The following is a 20,275-nucleotide window of genomic DNA, read 5'->3' as shown; positions in this document are numbered from 1 at the left end:
CCGTACCACGCCGACCTGCTTGTCCTCTTTTCCGTTATAGGTGCAACTTTCAAACTTCCCCTAATATACTCATTACTGATTTTTGTTAATGTCTCATAACAAGAAATACCTCATCTCTGACCACAGCTGAGACACTGAGTGGCGCTAAAATGGAGAAAATGTTTCCAAAGCCATTGGTTATACCCATCAAGGTACTGGCGAAGTTCGGAGATATATCAATGTGTGTTATCTGAAAGAATAAAAAAACACAACGTTAAAGTAACTTTAAACTTCAGAATTCACCGGTGAGCATATTATATTAAAGCTTAATTGATTTTGGGATTCTTAAGTCCAGCTCGGCAAAAGGGAAAGTAAAGTGTAGGTAAATCCAAACTAACAACAAAAACACTCGATGTTCTCATCTTTACAAATCGGGACAGTATTTCATTCAATTCTCAGCACCAGATTTCTCTTTGGAAATTACATAACGCAGAAGGACTTTAGTTGACTTCTTTTGTCTTGAGGTATGTTCACTAAAATCTTGATTACCGTATGTATAAGGTTCGTTCGGTTTTACTTTACTTATTACAAAAATTACAATAATCTTACATACCAAGAAACCGGCATAGTGAGCGCCGTTTAATCCAACTGTGACTGTTAAAATGGCAACCGCTAATGTCAAGTGTCCCGGTGGAAGGTAGGAGAGGACCAACAATGCGGCTGCAGGACCCCAGAATGCTGTAAAACAATAAATGTATCTGAAGTTTTTCTGTTAATGTTAGTACAATTAACGAATAAAATTTCTAAAATCATGTTGTCAAAGATCCCGGACTACAAATTGCATTGAACATACCAATAGTGTTGAATATTTTTCGTGTAGTGGACATGGAACAAATATTTCTGTTGATAAGGAAGTCCGCCGACCAGCTGAAGATGAAACTGAGGATGTACATCGCGACATAGGGAAGTGCTGACAGGAGGCCATTCTGAAATGCAAATAAATTTTTCTCGATAAATACTTAATAGCGATAATAATGAACGAAAATCAACTCTAAGATAAAAGGAAATCATAAGAATTTGTAGTAAATATTAATCAGTTTTTAATTATTGACCAAAAAATTGTTAGTGCGTGTTTTCAGCGTAACTAGAATTCGCGATTAGATCATTGGCCCATGCTATTACAATTGAGCTACTAGAAACACGTCTAGATTTTCGCCATATCTCTGATCAAATTTAGTTTGAGATCAAAATTAGTATTAATTTTTCAAACTTACGCTTTTAATGTCGACCCCAAGAACTTTAGACATGTAGGAGGGCATTTCAGTGAGGAGCGTCCAGAAACCAAGACTCTGTCCGCTATGCGCTAGCAGGATAGCCCAGAAGGGAAGCGAGGTCCAAATGCTCTTCCATGGGGTAACCATTTTCTAAAAAATGTGGTATATTAATACTTATTTGTAATACAAGCCTAATAAAAAATGTGTAATTGATTTGATCCTAAATTTGTTTATAGATGGAGCACCAATGTCTCTCGCTATCAAAATCTTGTGAAAAATACGTATGGAATGAATGATCCTTAGAGTTAGCCAATGATGCCTATTCTCACTAAGGCACCAGCACTAGCAGAAAGTTTTTGACCAGTTCCGGGGTTCCAAGTGGTTCATGGCATTAGCCGTGATGAAGACGTCTATTTGAATTTGGCTTTCTCTTGTGGAGAACTTTGTTATTTTTTCTTTAACGTAACTTCAGTTTATGGATCGTACTAACCTTGGCTTCACTTATATCTGCCGAAGAAGTATTTGTCTCAATATACTTCCTCTCCTCTTTCGAGATCCATCGGCTCATACCCGGCGTGGAGGCACCAAAGATGATCCACAGAAGAGACCAGCCCAAGCAGGTGGCTCCTGTGACGTAGTAAACGGAAGGCCAGCCCCACCTGCTTGCTGAGAGCACTCCGGCTGACATCATTTCGATTATGGTGCCTAGCTGAGCTCCTGAAAAATTACACCACATTTGTGATCAATTCAAATCAGTCAGGGAAACCATGGTAAAAGTGAATGGACTGTGTGTGATTATGAACTTATTGTAACTCACACATACTTATGTTTACGTACGCCGACCCCAAATGAACAGGGTAGAGGAGAATTATGATAATTATATCAGTTAAAGGTTGGTGAACTAATAAACCGGAAGCATAAAAGGTCAAACTTAAAACCATGTCCAGATATTTTCAGTGCAACCAATATTTTAGGGATAAGTTTTTTGTCTACGTGTTATTCACCTACAAGGTTTTAAATAGTTGTGCACAGTAGAGAAAAGTTCAGGACAAAGTTTTGATATTTGTACCAAAAGTGACGAGCCACAGTTAAAACGAAACACTGACACTTCTAGTCTGGACCCTGTCTGTATAACGTGAGTCATCTTTTAATAAACGCATTACCTACTCGTATACCAAATTTCTATTTTTTTTTTCAAAAATACGTGTCGTGGTGAAAATCTTTAAAGTCATAATTTACCTGCATATACAATGGTTCCCATTCGACTTCTTTCAGACACTGGTGACCACTGGCCCAGTAAACCGTGAAGACTGGGATACAGAAGACCTTGAGTCAGGCCCATGAGAATTCGGCAAGCGCAAACAGCTACCCACCCACCCTGAAAAAAAAAAAATACATTGAAAAAATGACCCGGAAGGAACAACTAGCCTAGCCGACGTGACAATCCTTTACATTTACAAGGGAGTCAAGTTTTTGTTTAAAAGCTCGAACTAATAGGTTAATAAATCGGTTAATAAATAGGTTAAAACATCAAATTAAATCAAACCCATTAATTACCAATTAAAAAAATACATTAAAAAAATGACCCGGAAGGAACAACTAGCCTAGCTGACGTGACAATCCTTTACATTTACAAGGAGGTCAAGTTTTTGTTTAAAAGCTCGAACCAATAGGTTAATAAGGATAATGCTAACTGTAAAACATCAAATTAAAACAAATCCATTAATTTATGGAACATTTGTGATTCCAAATCATCATTAAATTTAAAGGTCAATTCTACCAGCCAGCTAAGGACTTTAAGTTAATTTTCTTATGAAATATCAGATCTTTGCACTCTTGAAGAGCAATTGCAACTTTCTCATTCGTTTCTAAAAAAATAAGTTTCCAGTTGGTGTGGTAAAATAAATTTTAATCTGCATTTAAAAGCAATTAAACCCAACGACAAGCACTGATCTCCTAGAAATGTCGCCTCTTTACAAACTTTGATAGACCTCTTCCAATTCATCTCCAGAATGTTGGGACAAAGCAACGAATAATTTGTCTCTTGAAAATGTTTACTCATCTTCTGGAACTTATTTCCATGGCGTAAGAGTCGCGTTCTTTTGTTTTAGAACGTTTGCAAATATGGCGGACGGCAACATTGCTTTGGTACATTTCTTTCGGAGGGCGTTTCTTTTAACAAATTGCTGTCATTTGTTTTCGCCCGCAAGTTTAGTCAAGATAGATTCGTTGATTACTCCATTCAATGTTTGTCTTGGATACGGGTAATTAATGAAAACTAGTTGTTAAAATACGTATATTTCATTAATCTTTTTATCATTATTACCTACTGTACGTAATAGAGAGACTACTGTACGTAATAGATTTTTAAATAACTATTATAATTATAGCTAATGGTTATTTTTTGTATACGGGATTTTAAACAAAATTCCTTATTAATTAAATGTATTCCTGCTCTAGAACGATGCTGAAAAAGTTGTCTCAAAAATGGATGGTTTTATTCGAGGAAAATATATTACCTACTATTAGGTGAAGACAGGTTCGTAAATTTCGTTTTAAGACTGAGTTGAGAGCCCGAACCACCAAATATATAATATAACTAGATGTTTCCGTGAGTTATAATCGAGAGTAATGTTTTAATTGTAGATCAAGATGTTAAACAAGCATCTGAACTGCTAATTATAATTGCAGATATCAATCGTGTCATCATTATTTTATTCATGCAATTACAACTTTTACATGTCAAGTATGTAAAATAACAATAGTTTAAATCGATACCTTTTGAGCAGCATAAGGCACGAACAAATTGACGACACCATTGGACAGCATCGCAGCCAGAATGAGGTTCTTGCCCCCAAATCTTCCGGCCATCATGCCAGCAGGGATCTGCAGCACTATGTAGCCCCAGAAGAAGGATGACAGGATCAGGTCTTGGATGCTGCGCTCCCAGTCGAAAACCTAGAAAAGATAAAGTTACTTAAATTATTTTTTTAGTGAGTAGCCTACCATGAAATAATGCCTAATAGAGCAAAACCCTCTTAAGGCCACTTGCACCAACGAAAATGGAGGGTTAACCCGAGGGTTAACCTACCATTTTATATGGAATTTGACAGATGACAGCCCACTAACCCTGAGTTAAGTGGTTGGCGCAAGTGGGCTTTATAGAGACTAATAGATTATCCCAAAGTTTCATCCTTGAAAAAATTATTACTAGGAATGGCACAATCGCTCACGAAACTCTGGATATCTATCTCTATCGCGCTTCTTTCTATATTCGGCTACGGGGCCTATAATACTAAAATGCTACCTTGGAACACGACAGACGCCAAAGACTACATTTAATATAAAATAAACAGCTCTAAACGATCAAAGACGACTAGAGTGACTAAGATGACATAAAGACTAGAAATTTCGATAGCGTCCGCCATGACGGAGTGGCCTAGGGGTTCATGGCATTAGCCCAGATTGCTACTACAGATGCCGGTTCGAATCCGGCCTTCAGCACTGGAGCCTGGAGGTCACCTCTAACGCTTTTTATTTGATATAATATGGCATCATATTTTAGTTTTCAATTCTAAAATGTGTTATTTATTTATTTGCATATAGATAGGTACTTTACTTTCATTATTTTAACCTTTAAGGTCGCGTTGTGTTGATTCATAATGAACCTATAATATTTATATTCAACCCTGAACATAATGAGGTAGTTAATTAATATAAGAGCAGCCTTTGTTATGATTAATAATTTATTCGGCGTAAGATGTAAGTATCTATGTTAAAGGGGACAAAGAAGTGACCCGATTAAAATGTATTAAGTACTCGTAATAAATACATCTAAAATACACAGTACTTTTAGCTACCCAGCTTAAAGGTTATTAAATTCTTAGAAAGGTAATTGTGTGTGAAGTTTTAGAAAATCACTTCATTATAACACTTTAAATTCTCGCGTTTTGTACACATTTTTTAAAGACACACACGGGTCGAACGCGATAAAATAACATTTTTTTCTTTTATCCAACGTTTCGGCCAGGTTGCACTAGCCGTGGATTTATAAAAACGAATATCGGGTAGTTTGGTGTTGTTTACATCTCTAGTGAAATTTCGCTGGGACGTCAGCCTTTCGCGACCACGGCTAGTGCGACCTAGCCGAATTGTTGGATAAAAGGTAAAAATATTATTTTATCGCGTTCGACCCGTGTGTCTTTAAAAAAACACTTAATTATTGACACGGACTGTAGCAGCCATCAAGGTATGGCACACCATTATTTACTGGATTATCATGAATCAAACAGCCATTATCATTGCATGAATTCTTACTCAGGTTTTGGTCGTACAAACCCAGCACGGGTGCCGTGTATCAGCTGTTTCAAAGCGATCGGTAGTGATCATTCTTATCCGCGGCGGTTATACTCGTACTGCTGGTGACATAGACCACACACACATCAGCGTACCTCTGTGTGTGTCAAATTATTATCTGTGCGTCGTCACACAAGTCAATTCAAAACGACACATAGCCAGTAGGTAATACTCACCGGGTACCCATAGTCGTTGGAACTGGTCATGGCTACAATAGCCATACTCATGCTGACTCGAGTGGCGTAGGCGACAGTGGTAGACAGGAACAGCAGAAGAACCATGACGTGACGCATTCCGAACATCGCATCTGGAAGAGAAGTGTGACACTTTTAATTCAGCAATATGGCGAATGTTTCAGAAACATGACATTCGATTTCCAAACTAATAACCTAACCAACAAAATTAAAATTTTGAAAAAAAAAACTGATATAGTGAGCTGATTTTGGTGGTTATGAACACTCCCGGCTGATTCAGTTTAAAAAAAATGAAAACAAAAAGCTACGATACCACAGACAGACACATACACCGACAGACAGATAGGTAGACGCGTCGTATGCGTCGAGGGTTAAAAAGTTTGTCATCAAAAAGATTGTGAAGGTCAAACGACCTCAAAACTAAACTAGGTAGGTAAAAACCAAATAATCTATTAAGTATGAATTTCATTTTTATTTACTCCCCAAATCTGAGAAATATATCGTGTATTACTTGAAATTCCCACGATTGGACTCATTTATCATTTATGTCTTTGCATGGTTCATAAAATAACTGAATTTCTTCGTAATTGGTCATGTAAATTCAGTTATTTTGAAAGACTGATGCTCTACTAAACAGTAGTCCATGCTTTTGAAATGCGAAACTTTTTAATAACTGTAATGTAGGTGGATTAACGGTAATACTTAACCTAAAAGATAATGCTCGCGTCTGTTCCAATTCGGATTACTACTCCATTAGAGATATTACATACATTATACCATCTTGCAAATATATAAGCGGACGAAGCGTCAAAACATGTATATATGTCGCAGTAAGATAGATAAAGCCGTTATATAGTTATAACCTTAGGAATATAATTATACGTCGTAACATAAAATAAAACTATGGAAACGGATTAAATCGCGTATAATGAATTTAAAATACATTCCGACGTTTCGAACTCTTTACAGCGTTCGTGGTCAACGGGTGACTGAGGAAAAATTAAAATGTGCAAAAGCTACCCACTTACAAGAAATATTAACGAACCATGACCACAAATAATATAGATTTCTAAGGCAGGTTCACACACTATTAATAAAGCCAGTTATACAATATTCAAAAAACTTTACCATTACTACTAAAAATAATTAACCAATTAATCTACACAAAATTGACAAAGAAACAAACTGCAAATGTCCAACACCATACAACACAAATGCCTCACAGCATCCCAAGCCGGTGGTAAAGTAAAGCCATCCTCTCTATTAAAGTTTGGATATTTCTAAGTTTGGATCAAGAAATATCCAAACTTTAATAGAGAGGATGGCTTTACTTATCAGATGTACTACTGGATCCCAAGCCGGTGGTAAAGTAAAGCCATCCTCTCTATTAAAGTTTGGATATTTCTAAGTTTGGATCAAGAAATATCCAAACTTTAATAGAGAGGATGGCTTTACTTTACCACCGGCTTGGGATCCAGTAGTACATCTGATAATGGAACAAGCACGACGAAGGCTGTGAGGCATTTGTGTTGTATGGTGTTGGACATTTGCAGTTTGTTTCTTTGTCAATTTTGTGTAGATTAATTGGTTAATTATTTTTAACAGAGTAATGGTAAAATTTTTTGAATATTGTATAACTGGCTTTATTAATAGTGTGTGAACCTGCCTTAGAAATCTATATTATTTGTGGTCATGGTTCGTTAATATTTCTTGTAAGTGGGTAGCTTTTGCACATTTTAATTTTTCCTCAGTCACCCGTTGACCACGAACGCTGTAAAGAGTTCGAAACGTCGGGATGTATTTTAAATTCATTATACGCGATTTAATCCGTTTCCATAGTTTTATTTCATGAGTAACTATCGCGGTAACCGAAGACAATATCGTCGTAACATAGTTAAACGAAAGCGATTAATTGCTATCTTACTAGGAATATAACTATAATACGTTACTAGTTTAGTCATATAGTTATATGACTGGATTCAGTTTAGTGAAATGATTGTAGGCAGGAGTGCGGCGGTGCGGCGGAGGTATAGTTATAACCCTAGGGATATAATTATATGCCGTAACATAGCTAAACAACCGCGTATTACTATATATTAAGTCCCGTTTGCAATTTTAAATATGTGCAAAAATCGTGAAAGTTTAAATCAGTGTTTTATAATACGTATAGCGGGACGATTTGGAATAACAACACCGTCACTGACGTTAGAACAAAGTTTATTTTGTATCGAACATAGTACACATGGTTTGGTTACTAAACAAACGAATCCAAGCTATATTAGTTAAAACGTAATAGTTAGGGTATGCTCCCGGTATTTCCCGGTTCTTGATTTCCCGGGAAATCCCGGTAATTTTATGGTGGCGATAGAACCGGCCCGAACCAGCCCCCGTCTCCACTGCACCCCCGCACTACACTGCTACAATTATACTACTGAACTTAATCCAGTAATATCACTATATTACTTAACTAGAGACGTATTATAAAATTATATCCCTAGACTAAGTTTAATCCAGTGATATAATTATATAACTAAACTAGTAACGTATTATAATTATATTCCTAGTAAGATGGTAAGGAATCGCTTTCGTTTAGCTATGTTACGGCATATAATTATATCCCTAGGGTTATAACTATACCTCCGCCGCATCGCCGCACTCCTGCCTACAATCATTTCACTAAACTGAATCCAGTCATATAACTATATGACTAAACTAGTAACGTATTATAGTTATATTCCTAGTAAGATAGCAGTTAATCGCTTTCGTTTAACTATGTTACGACGTATAATTATATTCCTAGGGTTATAACTATATAACGGCTTTATCTATCTTACTGCGACATATACACTGCTTATTAAACCGATGCATTAAGAACGTGTACAGATATTTTTAGCACCTTGTATGTATCCATATTTAAAGCATTAATTACAGCAGCTTTGCTTGTAGTCGTAAACAGAATAATATTATTATGATAAGGAAATGAAGGCTCTTCTTAATTTGATGAAGGAGATCGTTTGGGGCTACTTTATTTTCAGCTTTGAAATTATTATTATATTTTCCTTATTTTATCATTCTACTTAAGATAAGTGTCCTGCGGGCCGATTTTTAAGTCGCACGTGTTCGAATTCAGAAAATTGACACTTAAAATAATAAGCAAGTCACCGTTTTCAACCGGTATTGCGAGATTCAATAATCGCCCTCCTGAGTCGACACTGCATAGGGTGGACGCACGCTCGCCCGTCCCGCTGCACGCCCCGCCGATGGCTCCGCTCCGAGCGTCCACTCAGACCTTACACTAAGGCGATCACTGTTTATGGTCCCTATATTTATTTCTTTATTTATTTATTTGAAAACATATTTCAATGACATTACAGACAAATCCAATGCGCCATGAAACTTAAATTTTACCAATAGTAAATAAGAACATAACAAAATAATACAAACAATAAAATTAAACGATTGATTTGGGCGATGACGTCTCAGCGTGGCTCCGTTGCGTCGTTTGCCCCGGTGTAGAATTTGGCAGGTTGCCCCGAAACCGCCGAAAAACCACACCTTTCGGCCAGAAGTCTGCGCTCGCGATGGTGTCCTGCAGCGGCCGCGACACGCGCACTACAAAGGAACTGAAGTGCACGTAGTGGCGCGACTGTAGGCTGGTGCACCCTCAGCGTGTAGCCAGTCTATATATAGTCTACCAGCATTTGCTCGCGGCTACGCTCGCGTTAGAAAGAGACAAAAATTAGCCTACGTCACTCCATCCCTTCAACTCATCATCTCCTCCTTGCATTATCTCGGTATTTCCCACGGCTCATGGGAGCCTGGGGTCCGCTTTGACAACTAATCCCAAGATTTGGCGTAGACACTAGTTTTACGAAAGCGACTGCCATCTGACCTTCCAACCGGAAGGGTAACTAAACCTTATTGGAATTAGTCCGGTTTCCTCACGATGTTTTCCTTCACCGAAAAATTCTTCCTTCTCCATCCCTTCAACTATCTCCACCTAAAAAATCACGTCGATTCGTCGCTCCGTTTTGCCGTGAAAGACGGACAAACAAACAGACACACATACTTTCCCATTTATAATATTAGTATGGATAATGCCACAGCTACTATATTATTTCTCAGAACTGGCATTTGCTTTTAAATCATAATGTAATCTTTCAGCAAATTTTTAATCAAGCTTGCTCACTCAATTTAGTTAATATATTATTCATCTTAATTAATGAGAAAAAAAATCTTGTTTTAATAAAAGATACTTATTATCTCCAGCTGAGAATCATAATAATTTGGTATTTAACTTCAATTAACTTCGCTGCCTAATATTGCTGTTTGAATTTTATCTTTTATTTAAGTAGTTAATTGAAAACTTTAACTACGTCAAAGTCAAGTCTGAAACATATTACAGCTATCATGATTATATGTAAGAATGAGCATCGGATGAAATAACGAACCAAAATTTGAATAATTTTTCTAAATACCTATCGAAAAATCTGTAGGTACAGATTGCAATAAAAATGGCCATATTTTATTTATTTTTAACCGACTTCAAAAAATGGAGGAGGTTCTCAATTCGACTGAATGTTATTTTTTTTTTGTATGTATGTTACTCGATATCTCCGAGAATCTTGAACCGATTTTAATTTTTTTTTCAATCGATCAGGTATAACCCCGAGATGGTCCCATTGGCACCAAGTCGGAGTCTGATGATGGGATCTTGGAGGAATCGAGGGAACTCAACAAATGTTATAGGCACATGTAATGTTTTTAGTGTATTTTTCAAAGGTACACCAGTATTTACGCCTTATGGTAATAATTTTATGTGGCTGAGCTGATGATGGAAGGTCAACTCCTCAATGGTTAAGAGTTCAAGGATAATTATTTCACTACTGTACATAATATATTCGGACTGATACATATAATATCAATAGGAACCACTAAAAATCAACAAATAAATAAACTTTTTAACAAAAAATAAAACCGCCTTCAAAAATAAAGCGCGTTACAAAAACACGGAGAAAGTAAATAGCAAAAAATAATAAACCTTTGAATTCAGATTTCTTATCGGATTGCAGTAATCTAAACATCCATATTATAAACAAATCAATTAATTTTGGAGTCGGGGCCAGCCTGCGTATGGTTGGGTGGGGCAAACAGGAAATAGCAAGGCGACGAACAGGTCTGGTTTTTTTTTTTTCATTCTGTAACTTCTGATTCCAGTCCCCTATGCGAATGCGAATCTCAATTAATCTTTTTTTTTTTCCTGATACGGGTAATAATGAAATATGTGAAATAATTTCGGCTGAATTCAATTAATCTTTTTTTGAATGATAAAACAACGTGGGATTAATTTTTATTCGAAATGGTTTCTTATTTTTACCATTAGATTTTTCCTATGCATGTATTTTTATATATACATATAAAATCTGTGTGTAATAATGAAATAATTTACAACAATAAATTGTCTGAAATAATGTAATGATGAATAAATGAATGATAATGAGTTATGTACCATTAAATTTTTTGAGTTTGTCTGGTACCGACTACAAAAATAATTGATTTGTTTATAATTTGAATGTTTAGCTTACTGCAATCCGATAAGAAATCTGAATTCAAAGGTTTATTATTTTTTTCTTTTTAGTTTCTCCGTGTTTTTGTAACGCGCTTATTTTTGAAGGCGGTTTTATTTTTTGTTAAAAAGTTTTTCTCATATTGTATAGACAGACACACGCCTCTCTTTAACCCCCGACGCAAAAACGACGGGGTGTTAAGTGTTTGTCTGTCTGTCCGTTTGTGTGTGTGTGTCTGTCTGTGGCATCGCAGCTCCCAAAGAGGTGAACCGATTTAGATTTAGATTTTTTTGCATGAAAGCTGAATTAGTCCGGAGTGTACTTAGCCATGTTTCAGGAAAATCAGTAGACTATGTCGGGGTTTTTTCAAAATGTTTAGTTTTGTGGTTATTATTGTTTGCGGATACAGAAGTAGCTACTTCTTAAGCGTTAGATTCAACTTTGGACACTTCCCTAGTTCAATAGATTGCAGCTCAATCTCAATCCCGTTTCATTTTACGTTTGTGTAAAAATATTTGTTTTGTAGTCCAACGTTTTAGTTAAACGTTTGTGTAGTCCATTTACTGAGTGCCACCTAGTCCAACTCCTGGTCCTTACTGAAAATCAGCGTCGCGGAGCGGGCCATGTGGCTCACGCCGAGACACCCACCCAAACCTTTTAGCACTTTCCACTATTATGTACAATTAGATTAAGCTAGATATAAGTATGTTGTGCTAATAAACGTCTTTTCTTTCTTTCGTTCTTTCTTTATTTGAAAAATGTAGGTACGAGTATGTATGCTAGGAGAAAAACGTAACTATGCTTTTATCTTACTTTTTAACCCCCGACGCAAAAACAACGGGGTGTTATAAGTTTGACGTGTCTGTCTGTCTGTGCGTGTGTCTGTCTGTGGCATCGTAGCTCCCGAATGGATGAGCCGATTTAGATTTTTTTTTTTTGTTTGAAAGCTGATTTATCCCTTATAGTACATAAGGCCACCCTTTCCCTTATGTACCATCAATTTATGGGCCCACTGCCACCTGCGAAGTATATTACTAACACATTAAGTTACATGGAAACGCTTACACATTCAAGTTGTGTTTAATAAATGTGATAGCTAGCCTTGTCACGTACTCAATGACCCATTACTTGTAGGTACCATCAAAATTGGTTAAATGGGCCCATTCTTATGAAGAATGAGAGTCTCTGTATTGTTTTTTTTTAAGCGTGTCACCTGCGTTATGCTAACATAATTAAATAGGTAAGGTAAATTGTAACTCAAGTGCTATCTGAAATAACTTTTGATATGTTTAGAAAATAATAACATTAGTTTATGTGTTTTATTGTTCTATCAGCCCCTTAATTGCGGAGGCACTTGAAACTTGATTACTTTCATATTTGTAATATGTAGAGACAAAATTTTCTTTGATATTTAAATAATTTCTTGATTAACCTACATTATTAACAACAGGTATAATCATAGAAGTAGGACGACAAAGAACAACTGTCGAATATCAAAAGTGAGACCAAAACTGGACCAATGTCAAGTGTCATTGGGAGTATTAAATTCAGAAATTATGTATGATATCGTGAATAAATAGCAATTCTAACTGTTTTATCGAAACGGAAATTACCCACTGTATCCTCTAAATACAACTTTTTGTACTGAAAAGTCCGATTAATCCGTTAACTTAAATTGAGTAGGATTATAAATTAATCCAGACTAATAGGGCATTCTTACACACATTGATACTTTTGTTTTTAAACAGCTTTAATATGAGCTTCCACAAAAATATCACAATACGGTCTCTGACCTTGTTATAAACAAAATACTTCAATAGATATGATTTATCAAACTCTCCAACGAGGTATTGATTTTCTGTACTTGTCAGAATCGAAGTATCAAAACCTCCTATGAAACTCTTAGTAAATCAGCGAATCTCGCTTTTAATCCTTGGTCTTATAGATACATTTCGCTCGATCAGATAAATAGGATAATACGTCTTATCTATTGCCAGAATGACTACATCGTCGAGATATAATTATGTAGGCCGTTTGCATTTGACATGCAAATATTGATTATTGATTAGATAAATAATTTACGTAACTTTTTTATCGGGTCAAGTGTTTTGACAACCGGTCTGGCCTTGTGAGTGGTGATACGGGTTGCTAAACCATAGTTCGCAGTTCAATACTGGTAATGGTTTTCGTAATGTATGTGCGTGATGCACATTGCACATGTAATTAGTTTCGGTCATGTTTGTTTTTCTATATGTGCATAAAGAGTCAGAAGTCCCAACAGAACTGAAGGTTTGCCAGCGAGAAATGGAGCGCAGCATCTTGGGTGTCACAAGGATGTACCGCAACAGAAACACTACGCTGCGCTCAAAAACTCGCGTAGGTGACGTGGGGGAAAATACTGCCAGGCTGAAGTGGGCAAGCCACGTCTGCCGCATGCATCAGGATAGGGCGGGCTAATATAACCACCAAGTGGATGCCGATAAAGAAGCGGAGACGTGGCAGGCCTAGGCGGAGATGGCGGGACGACTTGGACACCTTTATGAGTGACTGGCCAGAAAAAGCACACGGGTTGTGGAGATCAAGGGGAGAGGCCTTTGCGCAGCAGTGTGAGACTATAACGGGCTAGTTAAAAAAAATACGTAGCACATAATATCGTTGTTTGAGTAGGTACGCACAACACAAGGCCTCTTGACTTGGGTACTGTGTCAACCAGACTGCATTACAATCGTCACGTAGCGTCAACTATTGCCACTTTGGCAGCTTCTTCCAGGCAGGCTGATGACCGAAGAACTGGCGACTTCCTAGCACAGCGTATATTGCGATACGTAAAAATGTCGCCAGTATCCTTGGTCCAAGCTTGATTAATCTAGCTATTAGTTATGTTGTATGCTTAGTTGTTTTGTGGGTAGGTCCCCCACAAGTTGGACGGATGACCTGGTGAAGGTCGTAGGAGTCCGCTGGAAGCGGGTGGCGCAGGACAGGTCACTGCGGCAATCTTTGGGGGAAGCCTACACTGAGAGAAAATACAACCAGTTTTCATGTTCGTTCAACAAGTTTTTTGGTTAAAATAGCGCCTACGTGCTCTTTGGTTCAAACAACAAGCTACTTGTCATTTGAATCGGCAATATATTTAAATCAATAAGTCGATTTTATAAAAACAACCTGACACATATTGTTTTAGACATACGTTTGGCTGATTCAAACGGATAAACCGCAACAAGTCGAACTTGTTAAATTCACAATGCATATTTCTCTCAGTGTACTATGTCCAGCAGTGTGTGTCGGCTGATATGATGATGATTAGTCATAATTTCGATATGAAAATTTGTTAATTTCTCTATGTAAATGTTTTAATAAAAATCAAGAAATAATTTGATTTATTCCTCAGTTAGTAGTCATTCCTGCGCCAAACAGATTATTAATAGGGTTCCTTTGTCATCCTTTGAGTACGCATTTCTAAAAACTAATTAAAATACCTACATTACGATATTTACAACACTTGAACTATTCAGAGCATTGTTAGGTATTGATATTACAGTCAATACTGAAATCCCAGCACTCAAGATATGACACCCACGAGCGTCTTATTTTATCGCAAGGATTAATACAATTATTTACTTCAGTAGCAATCAGGGTACGTAGCCGAATGGCACAAACGCTCACGAAACGAAACGCTCGTAGATATCTATCTCTATCGCTCATGCGTATTGGCGACAGAGCCAGACTACCTTTCGCGGCGTTTCGTTTTCGTTTCGCGTCGCAGAAATGCCATTCGGCTACAGCACCTGGTTTTATATTAAATGAAGGTATGTGATGTTATCATGCCATCGCTATTCCATTACGGCAATACCTATTTATGATTTATGACTAGCTGGCCACCAATAATTCACAATTTTCATAAAGTTGGAGAGAAAACGCGGTATTACGGCACTGATTGAAGGTCGAGTAGAGTAGCTAATATATGTGCCTTTCAGTAAGGTTACTTAGATCCTGCTTAAACCATCCGTCTACATGATTTTTTTTATGTCTAATTGGCTGTGCAGTGGTTAGGGATATGTTCCTCTGCAGTCCAGCCTCAGGCATCCTCATATATGGAAGCTGGGATTCTGGCTTCATGCATCCGGATATTGAAATACCTCAGCCGACCTAGCTGAAATGACAATCGTTGACGCTTGAAGCGATTGAAAAGCAGTCTGTCTCTGCGACACTACAGCAGAGCAATAGGGAGAGCTAGCTAGACGATTGTGAAGTGAGATAGTACCCAGTGCAAGCGGTTAAATCGCTTTTAGAAAGCGATCCACAGAATAAACTTCGTTTTATTCATGAATTCTCGTATCTGGTATCGTGTTGTCTGGTTATTATAAGTTAGACTTAATAAACCTTCGCGTCATTACATGACGCTAACTATATTTATCTTCTATACTTTTGTATATAATGTTTAGATTAATATATCACTTAGGGCCGGTTGCATCAAACCGTCCGTCATCGTTAAAGCGTTCGTTATATTTTATTGTATGGGAAGTTCCATAGACATGTGCTGCGTGACGATGATGTGTCTGTCAAATGTGGTTGATGCAACTGGCCCTTAGTCCTAAAGAGTTATTCCAGTTTATTGGCAATCATTTAACATACGTTACATTACATAATACATTACGTCTTTCGTTTATCTCGGGACCATGGGGTCCCGGACATTTGGAAGGCGTCCGTGTTGCCGAAGCCAACAGCTTTAAGACAATTTAATCTAAAAGGTGATGTGACACCAACCGACGCTTATCCTTGTATGCACTTATAGTAATGCACCCAAGGAGAAGCCCCGGTTAGTGTAAAACTATTGCAATGAAATGAAACAAAATATACTGGGCTATTGGGTTGAGATGTTAGTGTGCTAGTGACCGGTCTATGGTACCTGCCTTGATCATAATACATTACGTTATTATTACTTATATCAAATTAAATTAAAACAAACTAAAAACTAAACCCTAACTAAAATATTCCTAATTGTGCAAGTCATATAGATTTAGTAGGTAGGTACCTAGCTTTTAAGAATATTTTGTATGCCTCTTCTACATTATAAATCCGGTCCACCAGATTGTTAACACTACATTTTCGCAAATGGAGTGTCATATTATGAACCCCTGGTAGCTCCACTAGTAATCTATGGACCGCTTAAGGGATAGATTTCAGCCTGTGACCTTGCAGTAATGAAATGCGGACCATTCTATTCCTTATTTTCGAGTTAATAAGCAATCAATGTCACTGACCTTCTCTAGTACAGTCCAGTGAACTACCAGTACCTAACTTTTTAAATGCAAGTTTGAAAAATAATGATAGTAACATATGTGACTGTGCTTTTTGCTAATAAGCTTTTTCTTAACAAAGCATAAGTTATAGCGTAAAGGCTTTAACGTAAGTCACTCTTTTTATGTTTTTAGGCGATTTATATTTAAAGAGAGATGTCGCTATCATATCATACTGTTTCATTGAAAAAATCGTTGTGATTAATTACCTATGTAACCTTATCCTACGCACTATTACTTTTCTCAGAGGTAGTGCGCTCTTATTTAGGAGGATCTAGATATTCTACGTAGTGCGTAAAGGGTTTCCTTCGTATTTTTCCGGAAACGTTCGTATTTGTCATGATAGTCCAGTCAATGTCAGTACATCTTGTACTGAGACTGACTGAAATAGCATGACACGTTCGTACGTTTCCATAACAATACGAAGGTATATCTTTTCGCACTAAATATGTACGAGAGCAGTTCCCGAAAACTTTGTACCTACATAGCCACGTCAGCAAAATTTTAATTGATCCTATTTTGTTACCAACATTTAGTACCTATAAGTCGACTTTCGTAAGATATATACAGGATAATTGTTATGAAAATATAGATACTAGAAAACCTTAATGACGAAATAAAACTAAAATCTCAATTCATCAAAAAAAATCTTGGTAACAAAATAGGAATAATAAAAACAAATTTAACCTTTTCCTTAATTTTTGTACAAATCGAGAACTGCTGACGACATACAATTCTACAGTTCCCGTGCTGCTGCGCGATTTCAAAATAATAAAAGTTTGGAGTTACAGATTTTAGAAAAAAAAACACTAATTACCGGATGCGAGAAAAAGGGCATTGTGGACAAAATGTGTTTTTAATGCCAACCGACCCCATTCCTATCCTGTCCATATCCTATCCAGGAGGAAAAAAAATCGGCTAGAAAAGGAAAACATCCAAAAAAAAAATTTTCCAATACAATTTGTGGAAAAACTTTGTACAACAGTGAGAAAACTATGTAGACTTAATTAAGAAAAAAATAACTCTCGTAATAACTGAAATAGGTACTAAGCAAGTTCATTTAAATCCGATGTGAGTGTATATACGAAGCGTTCGAATGTAACTAGTTAGTACAAGGTCAAGTACGCAAATTCGCAATCCAATTTTAAATTAATTATCAAGCGGTGACTATGTCGACTCATGTAGAATGAGATCGAAAGGAATTTAATTTCGTTTGATACCTAATTATATAATTCTATGATAATTAAATACATTTTAAATTAAGTTACGGATTTACGAGTTCTTTATATGATTTTCTCTTTGAATGTTTTAGAATTTGCTAATGAAATAGAATTATGCTTAATTTATGAGCAACTATTTAATTTTGGCTGACGGCGATCAGTTGGAAAGTTGCTCGTAACTTAATACTTATACAGAATGATTCATGAGACGTGTGCGAAACTTTAAATCCATCAATCAACACTTAGTGAGTGTTTTAGTTTAATAATCACTCTTTTATTCACTTTCTAAGTTTGTATTTTTTTATAATTATGTTTATTTAATATAAACATACATACAATCACGCCTGTATCTAATGAAGGGGTAGGCAGAGCACATCAAACTACTCAAGTTTCAGTGCCACTCTTGGCAAATAAGGGATTGACAGAAAACGAAATTGTGACATTGCAGTGACAGGTTGCCAGCCTCTCGCCTACGCCATTTAATATAAAATCTCTTTAACCGTTATTAGGTATAAAGAACTTGGTCTGCAAAGAAACTAATATGGTCACACTTGCATGAGATAGGATTTTTCAAAAGTAACCAAATTCTGATGACATTCCGGTTGACACTTTGTCTGTATTTTAATAGTAAAGTAACAACAAGTTGCAAATAGATAGATTAAAACTTTTTTAATCAATAAAATTAAACTAACGGTAGTCTTACAAGTTCGGTACGAAACAGTTGATTAATGAGCGCGCAGGATTAATCCTGCTCACGTCTCCAGAACCACCCTGTATCCGCATCCGTGTGCCTTAGTTATTAAAACTAGGTATTAATAAAAATATTTAATGCTAAAAATAAATTAATCCATATAAATCAGTCTACAGAATACAAGTTCAAGGCCTGCCGGTTGAGTGTCATCCCAGTCGGTCACGCTACAACGTCCATTTCCCCCCGGAAGTGTTTTTATACATTTGAAATCATTGTTGTTACAGCTATTAGATACGCTATATTTACAATCTGTTTATAAAGAACGTAACACAGAATTGTGAGAACTTACAGTCATATTATTATGTATTTTATGCTACTTATAATTAAGTACTTCTGCAACAAAAAACTCCTTATTTCGCCACTTGTTCATGGTTACAACTAAAAAGAAACTCCGTCTCTTGTCTCTTCTACTTAAAAAATAATAAGATATATAAAAATACGAGTATATACATTTCTTTTGGTATGAATAGGTAGACGTTTGACCACGATCAGACGATCACGCCATTCACACCTGATGGTAAGTGATGACGCGGTCTACGGTGGAGCACGTTTACCTATGAGATACCTATTTACTATTGCTTTAAAGAGACCTGAATTCTACTCATGCGGAAACACGGACTCAGGCAGGGCATATAAAATTATAAGAAGTTATGTGAAAAAAAATAATTTAAATATAATGATAGTAACTACCTACCTACCTGCTTATACATAATTCATGAAAGTTATTCTAGAAAACCATAAAAAAGTAAGTGCATGGTCGTAGAAAATAGTATTTCATGCAACTGGCGTTTAAGTGAGGTCAAAAAAGACGAGTGGCGTGAGTAACAATTTAAGGCGAAACCGAAAATTGTTAATAAAGACGCCACGAGTATTTTTTGACTCGGTTAAACACCGTTGCATACAATACTTTTTCTACGACCACTTACTTTTTAATAGTTTTCTAGAATAACTTTCGTGAAATTCGCACTATTTCATGTATTTTGACGCGTAGGACTCCCCTCTGTTCCTGCCTCACCCTGGCGCTCGCACTCCCCCGCGCCGCTGCCAGCCCCCGGCGCCCCGCGCACCCTTGCTTTATCCCTTAAAGGCTTCCTAACAATGCTTTAAGAGCTATATCGTATGCGTGGGTGCGCGGGGCGCCGGGTGGGGGCGGGCATCTTTTATATAGGGTTTTAATGATCTATGCACGACACTGTAAATTACGAGTAACAACACGGGAGTAGATAAAGTATTATATGCAACGCGAGTGTTTAACCGAGTCAGAAAATACTCGTGGCGTCTTTATTAACACGCCACGCTCACGCCACTCGCCTTTTTTGACCTCACTTAAACGCCAGTTGCATAAAATACTATAAATTACTTGTCCGTCTACCGGTATTATTCTTTGCTGTAAAAACAGGTTTTATGTTTCTTTTTGTTCACGTCGTCTCAGTAATGGGTAAGTAATATGATAATAATGCATTTTGTATGATAACCTGATAACAAAATATATGAGATGACAAGTGCGAAAATAATGGGGAAGGCACTGTGAGGAAATCCTTTTGGATTTGACCCGAATCGGACGTAGGGTAAATTCGCCTCTTTCGGTGACATGTCTAATTCGGTGAAACAACCAAAAATCGTCTTTGGGAATAGTG

The 20,275-nt window shown here is 36.8% G+C and overlaps 1 protein-coding gene across 1 annotated transcript in view; it reads right to left on the bottom strand.

Moving 5' to 3' along the window:
• Nucleotides 1–20,275, bottom strand: part of LOC125230408 — a 59,414-nt gene that overhangs the window by 15,357 nt on the left and 23,782 nt on the right. Inside the window, exons 2-9 of the mRNA XM_048135546.1 lie at nt 5,786–5,916; nt 4,032–4,211; nt 2,493–2,631; nt 1,744–1,970; nt 1,254–1,403; nt 833–965; nt 593–717; nt 110–229 (exon numbers count right to left, since the gene is read on the bottom strand). Coding sequence (XP_047991503.1) covers nt 110–229; nt 593–717; nt 833–965; nt 1,254–1,403; nt 1,744–1,970; nt 2,493–2,631; nt 4,032–4,211; nt 5,786–5,916 — 1,205 coding nt within the window. The remainder of the gene's footprint in view (nt 1–109; nt 230–592; nt 718–832; nt 966–1,253; nt 1,404–1,743; nt 1,971–2,492; nt 2,632–4,031; nt 4,212–5,785; nt 5,917–20,275) is intronic.

Source organism: Leguminivora glycinivorella, chromosome 10, assembly GCF_023078275.1.
Source record: "Leguminivora glycinivorella isolate SPB_JAAS2020 chromosome 10, LegGlyc_1.1, whole genome shotgun sequence".
Classification (NCBI taxonomy): Eukaryota; Metazoa; Arthropoda; class Insecta; order Lepidoptera; family Tortricidae; genus Leguminivora; species Leguminivora glycinivorella.
Note: the sequence above shows the minus strand (reverse complement) of the source record. Positions and strands in the feature narration are given on the sequence as shown.